The 12388-nt window shown below is 50.4% G+C and overlaps 1 protein-coding gene across 1 annotated transcript in view; it reads right to left on the reverse strand.

Moving 5' to 3' along the window:
- Positions 1-12388, reverse strand: part of EXD3 (exonuclease 3'-5' domain containing 3) — a 117425-nt gene that overhangs the window by 73628 nt on the left and 31409 nt on the right. Inside the window, exons 5-7 of the mRNA XM_011985180.1 lie at positions 11818-11871; positions 10372-10511; positions 10157-10237 (exon numbers count right to left, since the gene is read on the reverse strand). Coding sequence (XP_011840570.1) covers positions 10157-10237; positions 10372-10511; positions 11818-11871 — 275 coding nt within the window. The remainder of the gene's footprint in view (positions 1-10156; positions 10238-10371; positions 10512-11817; positions 11872-12388) is intronic.

Genomic DNA, 12388 nt, shown 5'->3' on the forward strand with positions numbered 1-12388 from the left:
GAGGCGGAGCTTGCAGTGAGCTGAGATCCGGCCACTGCACTCCAGCCTGGGCGACAGAGCGAGACTCCGTCTCAAAAAAAAAAAAAAAGAAATGGTTGTGCATTTGCCTCCACGTTTCTGGGCAACATCCTTGGATTGTGATCTCTTGACTATTGACTTCTGGGTATTTGGTACTGACTTCTCCCCATGGAAGGCGGACTCCCAAATTAACAGTATTAGAGTTTTAGCTAAATCAGCACCTTCTCACTGGTGATATTCTGGCCGCGTAACGGCCTCAACAGCTCAGCCTTCTGCTGCTGCTTTCAGGGTTGATGCTTCTCTGGCTCTGTTGTCTCTCAGTTTCCCGTCCTGGTCCCTTGACACTTGGCTCCTCCTGCCCCTCCAGCCACTCTCTAGCTCCTGCCCTGCACGGTCCTGGGACTGACCCCCGCCGTGCCCTGGTCCACACCCTCCGACCTCCAGGTAGTGGTGAAGCTCAGCTGTTGGGTGTTTCCCAAGATAAGGTCCACGGAGTATTTTTGGAGCTGTGCACCTCCAGGGTCTGGGCCTGCTGCACCCCAACTTGAGAGTTCAGTGGAGCCAGGACTTCTGGGTCGAGATGACGTTCCCTTAGCACAGGCAGGCTTTGCTCCCAGAACTGCTGTTGAGACCCCAGAACCCGTTCCTCTTCCTGCCCCTCTGATGTGACCTGCTCTTCCGGAGGTTTTGAGGTCTTCCATTTTCACTAGTGTTGAGAAATTTCATGACGATGTGCCCCCCCAGGGGGTCTCTCTCCACCCCCCTTCGGCCACTCCACAAACCTGCCAAGTCCGGTTCCTGTAGGGGCTCCCGTGGCCTCACGTCTGGAAACCCGTCAGTGAAGAATTACTTAGGAATTTCCTTCCCTGCTCTCCCTTCTTCCTGGAATCCCCGTTATTTGTATGTTGGACCTTCTTGACGGCATCTCCAATTTTAAACATCCTTTCTCTGATGGTCCTTCTCTTTATGTATTTTGTACTACTTCTTGGAAGACAACTTCAAATTTATCTTCCAAACCTCCCACCGAGCTTTCATTTCTCATCCTGTCCTTCATCCACCAGGTTCTGTCCTATAGTCTGAAAGCTCTTTCTGTGGGAACCCCACCTCCACTTCACAGACGCGGTATCTTCCAAAGATCCTGGTTACAGCGTTTGTGCTTTTAAGTGTTCTTTTGCTTCCTCCAAGCTCCAGCTTAGTGTGTGTACTAGTCAGGGTTCTCTAGGGGGACAGAACCCATAGGATATACATACATATATGTATTATAAGTAATATATATATATAGATATATTTTATATCTATCTACCTATCTATCTATATATATAGTGAGTTTACTAAGTATTAACTCACACAATCACAGGGTACTAAAATAGGCCATCTGTAAGTTGAGGAGCAAGGAGAGCCAGCCCCAGTCTCAAAGCCGAAGAACTTGGAATCTGATGTTCGAGGGCAGGAGGCATCCAGCATGGGAGAAAGATGTAGGCTGGGAGGCTAGGCCCATCTTGCCTTTTCACGTTCTTCTGCCTGCTTTATATTCTAGCCTTGCTGGCAGCCGACTAGATGGTGCCCCCCAGATTGAGGGTGGGTCGGCCTCTCCTCGTCCACTCAGTCGAAGGTGAGTCTCCTTTGGCAACACCCTCACAGAGACACCCAGCATCAATACTTTGCATCCTTCCATCCGATCAAGGTGACACGCAGTGTTAACCATCCCCGTGCGTTACTGTCAGCGCACCTGTGGCTGGCGAGAGGCCCCACAACCCTGACTGCTCCTGCCCAGTGCTGCCCTACAGAGGAGCCACCTCCCTGTGTGCACGGCGTGGCCTGGCAGCCCTGGAAGGCCAGAGGTACTGTTGGCTGAGAAGCGTCTGTGCACCTCCAGCAAGGGTCTCACCTGTATCCTTCTGGTTTCAGCACGGAGCCCTAGCCCCGTCCTTAACCGTGCCACTCACAAAGGCCCCCTGGAGACCCTGTTTCCAGCCCAGCTTCTTGAAGGAATCTGGGCCTCCACTTCCTGTGCCCCCCTGAGGCTCCAAAGCCAACTGGCTTCTTCCATTTGCGGTTCCGCACTCTCAGGCCTCTGAGGACTGTCGCCGCCTGGACATCTGCCTTCCAGGTTCCAGCTCCCATCTCCTCTCTTATTCTCTTGAAATTTTTGTCTTCATTTTAAAGCAAAGAGGCAATAGATGCTTGTGTTTAAATGTCACTTTAAACTGTAAGTCCTACTTAAAACTTTTTAAAAAGTTAAATATATATATTTGACACTCTGTCCCCCAGGCTGGACTGCAGTGGTATGATCAAGGCTCACTGCAGCCTCAACCGCCCGGCCTCAAGTGATCCTCCCACCTCAGCCCCCTGAGTAGCGAGACTACAGGCATGCACCACCATGGCTGGCTAATTTTCGTATTTTTTGTAGAGACGGGGTTTTGTCATGTTGCCTAGGCTGGTTTCAAACTCCTGGCCTCGACTGATCCTCCCACTGCACCTGGCAAGTCCCACTTTTTTTTTTTTTTTTTTTTTTTTGAGACAGAGTCTCGCTCTGTTGCCCAGGCTGGAGTGAGTGGTGCGATCTCGGCTCACTGCAAGCTCCGCCTCCTGGGTTCACGCCATTCTCCTGCCTCAGCCTCCCGAGTAGCTGGGACTACAGGCGCCCGCCACCACACCTGGCTAATTTTTTTGTATTTTTAGTAGAGACGGGGTTTCACCGTGTTAGCCAGGATGGTCTTCATCTGACCTCGTGATCCACCTGCCTCGGCCTCCCAAAGTGCTGGGATTACAGGTATGAGCCACTGCGCCTGGCCTAAGTCCTGCTTTTTAAGATAAACTATTTACTGAGGGTATAAGTGACACATGGTAAGGTATGCCAATCATGGGTGCAAATGCACTGGTAAACCCACTGTCCAAATCTCAACATAGAACGTTCCAGGCCAGGTGCAGTGGCTCACGCCTGTAATCCCATCACCTTGGGAGGCTGAGGCAGGAGGATGGCTTGAACCCAGGAGGTTGAGGCTGCAGTGAGCTGTGATTGCGTCCTTGCACTCCAGCCTTGGTAGTAGAGTGAGACCCTGTCTCTAATGTAACATTTAAATAAAGGACATTCCAGCACCCCAAAGTTTCTCCCGTGTCCATCTCTGTGTATCCCCACCCCACACTTCTCTGACTTCTATGGCCAGAGATGATTTGCCTCATTTTGAACTTGATACAAACGGAATGATAGAATAGGGACACTTCTGCCACTTTTGGATCTGGTTTCTTCCACGCAGTCTCTGTCCACGCTGCTGAGTGTGACGAGGTTCAGTCTCTCACAGCTGGGTTTGTGAACCGTGATCACTGCATCCACTCTGCTGCTCTGAGGACTAGGGCTGCTCCCAGGTTTCAGAGACGATGACTAAAGCTGCCACGACTGCGAGCTTTTGTGAATAATGAGCTCATTTCTCTTGGGCATATGCTAAGTGGACTTGGACAACATACGTCATAGGGTTGGCATAAGTTTTTTTTGCTTTAGTAGAAACTGCTAATCTTCTGAAGTGTCTGCGACAGTGCACATCCCACCAGCAGTGTGTGAGAGTGCTGGTTGCTCCATGTCCTTGTCAACACTTGGTATGTTCAAATTTTAAATTTTAGCCTTTCTGATAGGAGGTAGTGGTATTTCGTTGTGGCTTCATTTGCATTTCCCTGATATTAATGGTGCTTAGCAACTTTTCCTACACTTATTGGCTCTCTGGATATCCTCTTTTGTGACGTGCTTATTCAAGTCTTTTGCTCATTTAAAAACTTGGTTTGTCTTTTATTGTTTATTTGCTTTGTAGGTTTTTTGCTTAAAAAAGATTCTGGATAAGTCTTTTGTAAGATATGTACTGTAAATAATCTTCTCTTGGTCTAGAAGTTGCCTTATCACTCTCTCAATGATGTCCTTTGATGTCCAGAAGGTATTAAGTCAAATTTGTCATTCTCTTATGTTATTCTTTTTTTTTCTTTTTCTTTCTTTTCTTTTTTTTTTTTTTTTGAGATGGAGTCTCACTGTGTCACCCAGGCTGGTGTGCAATGGCACGATATCAGTTTACTGCAACCTCTGCCTCCCAGATTCAAGTGATTCTCCTGCCTCAGCCTCCTGAGTACCTGGAACTACAGACACCCGCCACCATACCCAGCTAATTTTTGTATTTTTAGTAGAGACGGAATTTTGCCGTGTTTGCTAGGCTGGTCTCGAACTCCTGACCTCAAGTGATCCACCTGCCTCAACCTCCCAAAGTGCTGGGAATACAGATGTCAGCCACCGCACCCAGTCTTTATTCTCAGTGATTTTATATCCTATTTGAGCAAGTTTTATTGCAAGTATAAAAACTACGATTGGCTTTTATAAGCTTACTTTGTAACCAGTGATCTTGCTAAATTTACTTATTAATTCTAATGCTTTATTTGTAGATTTTTTGGTTTTTTTCCCCTACATATAAAAACATATCTTCTGAGAAAATGACAGTTGTTTCTTTGTACCTGGTCTTTGTACTTATTTTCCTGCCTACCAAGGACCCTGGTGTGGGTCCTTGGTACAGTACTGAATAAAAACAGCAGTTCTCAGACATTAGGCAACAGGTGGCTCAGGGCAGTGATGCCCGAGTGACGGGAAGTGAGGCTGCCAATGACCCCCTTTTCCCTCCTGGAGAAACTTTCCAGCAACATGCGAGGGAAGGGGAACCCAAGAGACACCGGGTGCTTCCCTGAGTTCGCAGAGAAGAGATGCCCAGAAAAAGAGCTGTGGAGCTCTGCAGGGAGCGGCCTCGAGAACTCACCCAAGTGAAGAGCACCCTGTGTGCAAGGAGATCACACAAAGCGGAGGAAGAGCCACCTGAACACATCGCAGGGAAGTTTTCAAGCCTTACAAAGAGCTGGGAATAGGATCTGCTCCCAAGACCCAGAGTTTAAAAAGCTTCCTAATTGGCAGGGCATTGACTATAGTTTTTTTTTTTTTTTTTTGAGACGGAGTCTTGCTCTGTCGCCCAGGCTGGAGTGCAGTGGCCGGATCTCAGCTCACTGCAAGCTCCGCCTCCCGGGTTTACGCCATTCTCCTGCCTCAGCCTCCCGAGTAGCTGGGACTACAGGCGCCCGCCACCTCGCCCAGCTAGTTTTTTGTATTTTTTAGTAGAGACGGGGTTTCACCGTGTTAGTCAGGATGGTCTCCATCTCCTGACCTGGTGATCCACCCGTCTCGGCCTCCCGAAGTGCTGGGATTACAGGCGTGAGCCACCGTGCCCGGCTGACTATAGTTCTAAGAAGGCTTTTGCCTCAGAAATAGGGGAAAGTTAGGCCAGGCGCGGTGGCTCACGCCTGTAATCCCAGCACTTCGGGAGGCTGAGATGGGCAGATCACGAGGTCAGGAGATCGAGACCATCCTGGCTAACATGGTGAAACCCCATCTCTACTAAAAATACAAAAATTAGCCGGGCGTGGTGGCGGGAGCCTGTAATCCCAGCTACTCGGGAGGGTGAGACAGGCGAATGGCATGAACCTGGGAGGCAGAGGTTGCAGTGAGCCGAGATCACGCCATTGCACTCCGGTCTGGGCGACAGAGTGAGACTCTGTCAAAAAAAAAAAAAAAAAAAAAATTACCAGGCATGCAGAGAAGAGGAAATATGAGGCAAACTGTGATGAGTAGAAACTGACCTAGAAATGACATAGATCATAGAATTACTGCAGGACAAAAAGACACAAATCACCAGCACTGGGAATGAGAGCACTGACATCACTACAGAGTCTACAGATAATAAACAGGTAACAGCAGAATATTATGAACAACTTCAAGCCAGTAAGTTTGACAACTTAGATAAAATGGACAAATTCCTTGAAAGACAAAAACAACCAAAGCTCATTCAAAAAGACATAGGCCATCTGAATAGTCCTATTTTAAGGAAATGGGTTTTCAGTTAGAAGTAATACCAACTGCACACAGTTTTCCCAGAAAATTGAGAGGCAAGGGAATAATTCCAAGCTCATTCTATCAGGCAAGCATTTTTCTGATACCAAAAGTAAACATATATTACAAGACAAGACAATAACAGACCAAGATCCCTCATGGACATGGATGCAAACATTCCTAACAAAATTTAAGCAAATGGAATAAAATTACCCCAAAGATAATACCTAATGGCCAAGTGAATCTATCCCAAAATTAACTGATCAAAAAAGAAAAACCATGTGTTCATCTCAATAGAAAAGTCATTTTTATAAATTCCAGCATACATTTCTGATAAAAATTCTAAACAAACTAAGCATAGAAAGGAACTCCCTTCTTTTCTTTTCTTTTCTTTTGATAGAGTCTCACTCTGCCCCTGGAGTGCGCTGGTGCAGTCACAGCTTACTGCAGCCTCGACCTCTTGGGCTCAAGGGATCTGCCCCACCTTGGCGTCCCAAAATGTGGGGATTCCAGGTGTGAACCACTGCACTCGGCCCCTCTGCCCATTTTAATTTGGGTTGTTCATTTTCTTACTGCTGAGTTTTGAGAGATCTCTGTATATTTTGGATAATAGTCCTTTATCCCACATCTTTTTCAGATATTTTCTCCCAGTCTGTTGGTGTCTTCTCACTCTGTTGTTGTTGTTTTGAGATGGAGTTTCACTCTTGAAGCCCAGGTTGGAGTGCAATGGCATGATCTGGGCTCACTGCAACCTCTGCCTCCTAGGTTCAAGTGATTCTCTTGCCTCAGCTTCCTGAGTAGCTGGGATTATAGGCATGAGCCACCACACCCGGCTAATTTTTGTATTTTTAGTAGAGATGGGATTTCACCATGTTGGCCAGGCTGTTCTCAAACTTCTGACCTCAGGTGATCCGCCTGCCTCAGCCTCCCAAAGTGGCTGAGATTATAGGTGTGAGCCACTGCATCCAACCATGGTGCAATTTCTTTCTTAAATGTTTGAAAAATTCACTACTGAAACCATTTGGGTTCTAATAAAGTTTTCTCTGTGATAAAGCTTTAAACTGTGGATTTAATTTGCTTACTAGATATATAGGACTATTTAAATGTTCTATTTTTTCTAGTGTCAGTTTTGGTAAATTGTATTTTTCAGGAATTTGGTCTATTACATCTAAATGGTCAAGTATGTTTGCATTAAGTTGCAAACAATATCCCCTTACGACCACTTTAATGTCTATAGGGTCTGTAACAATGTCCCCCCTTTCATTCTTGATGTTGGTCACTCACATTTTTATCTGTTTCTTTCTTAGCATCCCTTGATGATCTATGCCTGAATCAGTTACTTTATGGAGAGTTGCAATATGGTGATTTTTAATTTTGTCGTTCCTTTTTCTATTTTTTTTCTTTTTTTTTTTTCTTTTTTCTTCTTTTTTGAGACGGAGTCTCGCTCTGTCACCCAGGCTGGAGTGCAGTGGCCTGATCTCAGCTTACTGCAAGCTCCGCCTCCTGGATTCATGCCATTCTCCTGCCTCAGCCTCCCAAGTAGCCGGGACTATAAGCGCCCGCCACCGCGCCCGGCTAGTTTTTTGCATTTTCTAGTAGAGACGGGGTTTCACCGTGTTAGCCAGGCTGGTCTCGATCTCCTGACCTCGTGATCCGCCCGTCTCGGCCTCCCAAAGTGCTGGGATTACAGGCTTGAGCCACCGTGCCCGGCCTGTCATTCCTTTTTCATGTTAGCTGGAAGATGTTGTAAAGAAGAGCTTTCCTCCCTGCTTCCCTTGGGCATCACTGTGGACTCGTGGACTTTTAAAAGTCAAAGTGTTCTACTCCATTACCATTGTCATTTCTGTGCTCAGTCTATTCTCTGAAAAGCCCTTGCTTCTTTCAGTGGAGAATGGCATTTGGTGACTGAGCTGGCAGCCAGGCATGCCCATTGCTATGGGGTGCCATTGCATCCAGGCCCTTTCAGAGCACAGAGCTAGGAAACATTTTAAAAATCGTTACTTTAGGGAAGGTGCGGTGGTTCATGCCTGTAATCCCAGCACTTTAGGAGGCTGAGGCGGGAGGATCACCTGAGGTGGGTGGATCACCTGAGGTCAGGGGTTCGGGACCAGCCTGGCCAACATGGTGGAACCCTGTCTCTACTAAAAATACAAAAATTAGCTGGGTGTGTTGGTGCATGCCTGCAATCTCAGTTGCTTGGGAGGCTGAGACAGGAGAATCATTTGAACCCGGGAGGTGGAGGTTGCAGTGAGCCAAGATTGTGCCACCACACTCCAAGTCTAGGCAACAGAGGCTTTGTCTCAAAAAAAAAAAATCATTAATTTAAACCAATATCTCCAATGAAATCTAACACTGCAGGGTTTTTCTCACCCTCCCAGTTTCCATGTATATTTCTTTTCTTCCCAATTAGATCCCCTGGTTCCCACCTCCATCAATGCATTCACTGTTTTGTTCTATGTCTTTTTTTTTTTTTTAGACGGAGTCTCGCTCTGTTGCCCAGGCTGGAGTGCAGTGGCACAATCTCAGCTCACTGCAAGCTCTGCCTCCTGTGTTCACTCCATTCTCCTGCCCTAGCCTCCCAAATAGCTGGGACTACAGGCACCTGCCACCGTGTCCGGCTAATTTTTTGTATTTTTAGTACAGACAGGGTTTCACCGTGTTAGCCAGGATGGTCTCGATCTCCTGACCTTGTGATTCACCTGCCTTGGCCTCCCAAAGTGCTGGGATTACGGGTGTGAGTCACTGTGGCCGGTCCTATGTCTTTTTTTTTTTTTTTTTTAATGTAATAGGATCGATGGCAACTGACTATGTGCTCACCTGTGCCTGGCCTGGCTCTGTGCGTGCCCTGCCTGCTCCCTCTGATGAAAAGTCTTAGCAATGCTTTGAGTCAGGTGGACTCAGCCCCATTGTGTGAATGAGGAAACGAACTCAGAAAGTGGAAGTGACTTGCCCATTGATCTAAGGGAGGACAAGGGGAGGAGGATGGGCCCGGGGTGGCCTGACATCCAAGTCTAAGCCTGTGACTCTCCAGTGAGATGACCCTGGGGCTGTGTGGGGCATGGAGGCCGGGATCTGCCTGCCAGTGGATGGGCCCTGGAGCCTTCACAGACCTTTCAGCTTGCTTCACTCTTGGAGCACCTTGACCAGATACACAGCAGGAAGCCCCTCCCCTCCCAGATATCATCCCTCATATCACGCACACACACACACGCGCACGCACATGCACACATGCATAGACATGCACATGCACACCTGCAGGCACACAAACGGTACACACACACATGCATGTACAGACCTGCAGGCACACACACGTACACACACACATGCATGTACGGACCTGCAGGCACACACACGTACATACACACATGCATGCACAGACATGCACATGTACACCTGCAGGCACACACACGTACATACACACATGCACGTACAGACCTGCAGGCACACACACGTACACACACGCATGCATGCACAGACATGCACATGTACACCTGTGGGGGCACACACGTACACACACACACACACATGCATACATACAGACCTGCACAAACATGAACACAATGCATGCACAGATACGCATGCACACACATGCATACACATGCACACCTGCAGGTACATACACATGCACATACACACATGTACACACACATGCACACACAGACACACACACACGCACAACTGCAGGCACACATATGCACACACGCACACACCACCATGCACACACAGAGACACACACATATACACCTGCAGGCACACACACGTACACATCATATGCGTGCATACACACCTGCACAAATATGAACACAATGCACACACAGATATGCATGCGCACACACATGCACACCTGCAGGCACACACATACATGTACACACATGCACACACATGCACACCTGCAGGCATACAAAACATGTGCAAACACACATATCACATGTGCACACGGAGACACACACATGCACACACACACATGCACATGTGCACACACATACACACATGCACACACAGGCACACGGTTTCCCTGAATCCATACAGGCACCATATGGGCTCCTTGTCAGGTGCTGCCTTTTCTCTGTAATTGCTGACAGATGTCACACACCAAGTGCTTCCAAAAACTTTATTAGATGAAAGAACAAAGGAATGAATGAACAAATAAGCAGTATGGTGGCCGTGTCTGTATAAGAAGAGCCACTGTGGAGAATTATTTTTGCTCTTCTAAGAGCAGTTAACTCTTTTCACTTGGGAGAAGAGGGCTGTGCTGCTGCCAGCCCCAGCCTCTCCTCTCCAGAGGCAGCTGCTCCGGCTGCAGTCACATGGTAGCTGTGACCCAAACACCAGAACCTCCTGGGGACAGCTCACATCCCACATGCCTGCTGCCCCCTCAAACTCCCTTCCCTAACCAGGACTCCCAGGATGCCATCTGGTGCCAGCTGCCAGTGCCCCGCGGGACTCACCTGGCAACGTCCTTGATGTCAAAGCCGGGCTGGCACCAGGAATCCATGAGGGCCAGCAGCCTCCTCTGGAGGTCCGGGAAGCCAGCCACGTAGCGCTCCATGAGGGCCACCTTGTCCTGGAGGAGCAGTGGGACGCTCATCTGCAGGGGGACACACAGTCAGGCCACAGCCTCCACCACCTCAGCCAAAACCTGACTCACCTCCAACCCACAGAGAGCGGCCAAAGTATCAGAACGAAAGGGCCCCGGAGGCCGTCCAGGGCCAGCAGTGCTCGCCCAGCCTGAACTGGCGCTCACACACACCCACCCCAGGCTCCCGGTGGGCTCTGTGGCCATCCCCATCTCCATGGTGAAGGCCTGGAGGCCCTAAGAGGCAAGGGGCGCCCTGGGGAAGCTCATTTGTCACCAAATGTGAGGAGGCAGGACCGAGACAAACCACCGGCAGTAGCCCTGGCAGCCCGGAAATGCCTCCTCATGGCACAGGATACCAGCACTGCCTCCCAAGGAGGACTGCAAGACCCACACACTGTCGGTGCCTTCAGGAGGCCCTGAGGGAGTCCCTGGCTGTGGCGCTGGGCCTTGGGGCACACCAGCCATTCCCTCAGCAAGAACCAGTTCCCTCAGACAAAGCCCCTCAAGGAAGGCTCCTCACCTCCCTTCCCCCACCGCCTCTGCCCCACAGGTGAGGCTGCCTGGCGCCGACCGCATGGGGCCCACCTGCCCGCCAGTGCCTTGGGGCACAGTCCTCAGGCAGAATCCGAAGCCCCAAGAGTCCTCTCTGGCCCCAGCTCTTGCAGACCTAGAGTCTGCACCCATCGCCCAGAACACAGCCCCGAAAGCCTTGGTGTAGACACCCCCCGTCTTTAGGGAGACCGGTATGCATCCTGTCCCCACCTGGCTCTGCCCGAGTGGTGCTCACCCCCCTCCCCCGCCCCGCCCCTGCTTAACCAGCAGGTTCCACCTGCGTCCCTGTGACAGGGACAGATTCCCAGTGTAGAAGCTTGGATCTGCCATCCCTGAAGACACTGTGGGTTCGTGGACTGTGTCATCTGTCCAGAAATTCAGTTAGGTGACTGCTTCCCCCAGCCACTGCGCAATGGAGATGTGCGGCAGAAGAGGGTCCCAGAAGCACATGGGCTGTGTGTCCTTGAGGCACCTGGTACCCATTCCAGGGAAGGGGTGGCCCCAGCTGCTGCAGGGCGCACACTCAGGGCTTTGGGGCACAGCCGGACACAGGGTGCCTGTATGTGCGGCTACGTCTGATTTGAGGTCAGCCCACGAGGAGGATGGCGGTTTAGGGGGCTCTTGAGGCCCTCCCCGGTCCCCGATGGCCCTGCTCTCCCCTCTGTGGCTTGGTGGACTCCCCACCTCCACCAAACACTGTTTCTAGAGACCTGGGCATTATCCAAGTTTGAACCCAAACAATTTACATGAGAAAGACGTTCACCTTTTCAACATCAAGTTCTGGCTGCAGCTTCAACGTCGTGCCCAGCATGACTGCCTGGCAAACACAAAGGCAGCAGATTACTCAGGGCCTGGGAGGGGGCCAGGCAGCACCACGGGTTGGGGGGGCTATCACCCTTTTGCACCGGAGCCTGGTCACTGAGGGCGGAGTGCAGGGCCTTCCCGTGTCCAGCCACGTGGCCCTCAGGCTGATGGGCCGGGCCTGGCAGACAAGCCCCCCTGTGGTGAGCCAGGCCTTGCATGGGCTGGGACAGGTGGGAGGCCTGGGTTTGGCCTGGATGGGGCAACAGGGACTCATGGGGGTGCTGGCCACACAGCCTGGGTCCCAGGGCCTTGCTCAGGAATTGCTGATGAGCTGGAGGAAGGATAGGAGGTGGGGTCAGGGCAAGGGCAAAGCCGTGACCTTCCACATGACCCATCTGCGGGGCCCAGAACACAATGGTGCCTGCAGTGGAGGGGCCAAGACCGAGGACTCCCAGCCTCAGCGCACCCTGAGGCCTGGGGGGTCCTAGCCCTTCCCACGAGGCGGGAGACGGGCACCCCGCGAGCGCCCC

The sequence above is a fragment of the Mandrillus leucophaeus genome, unplaced genomic scaffold (genome assembly GCF_000951045.1).
Source record: "Mandrillus leucophaeus isolate KB7577 unplaced genomic scaffold, Mleu.le_1.0 Scaffold28, whole genome shotgun sequence".
Lineage (NCBI taxonomy): Eukaryota > Metazoa > Chordata > Mammalia > Primates > Cercopithecidae > Mandrillus > Mandrillus leucophaeus.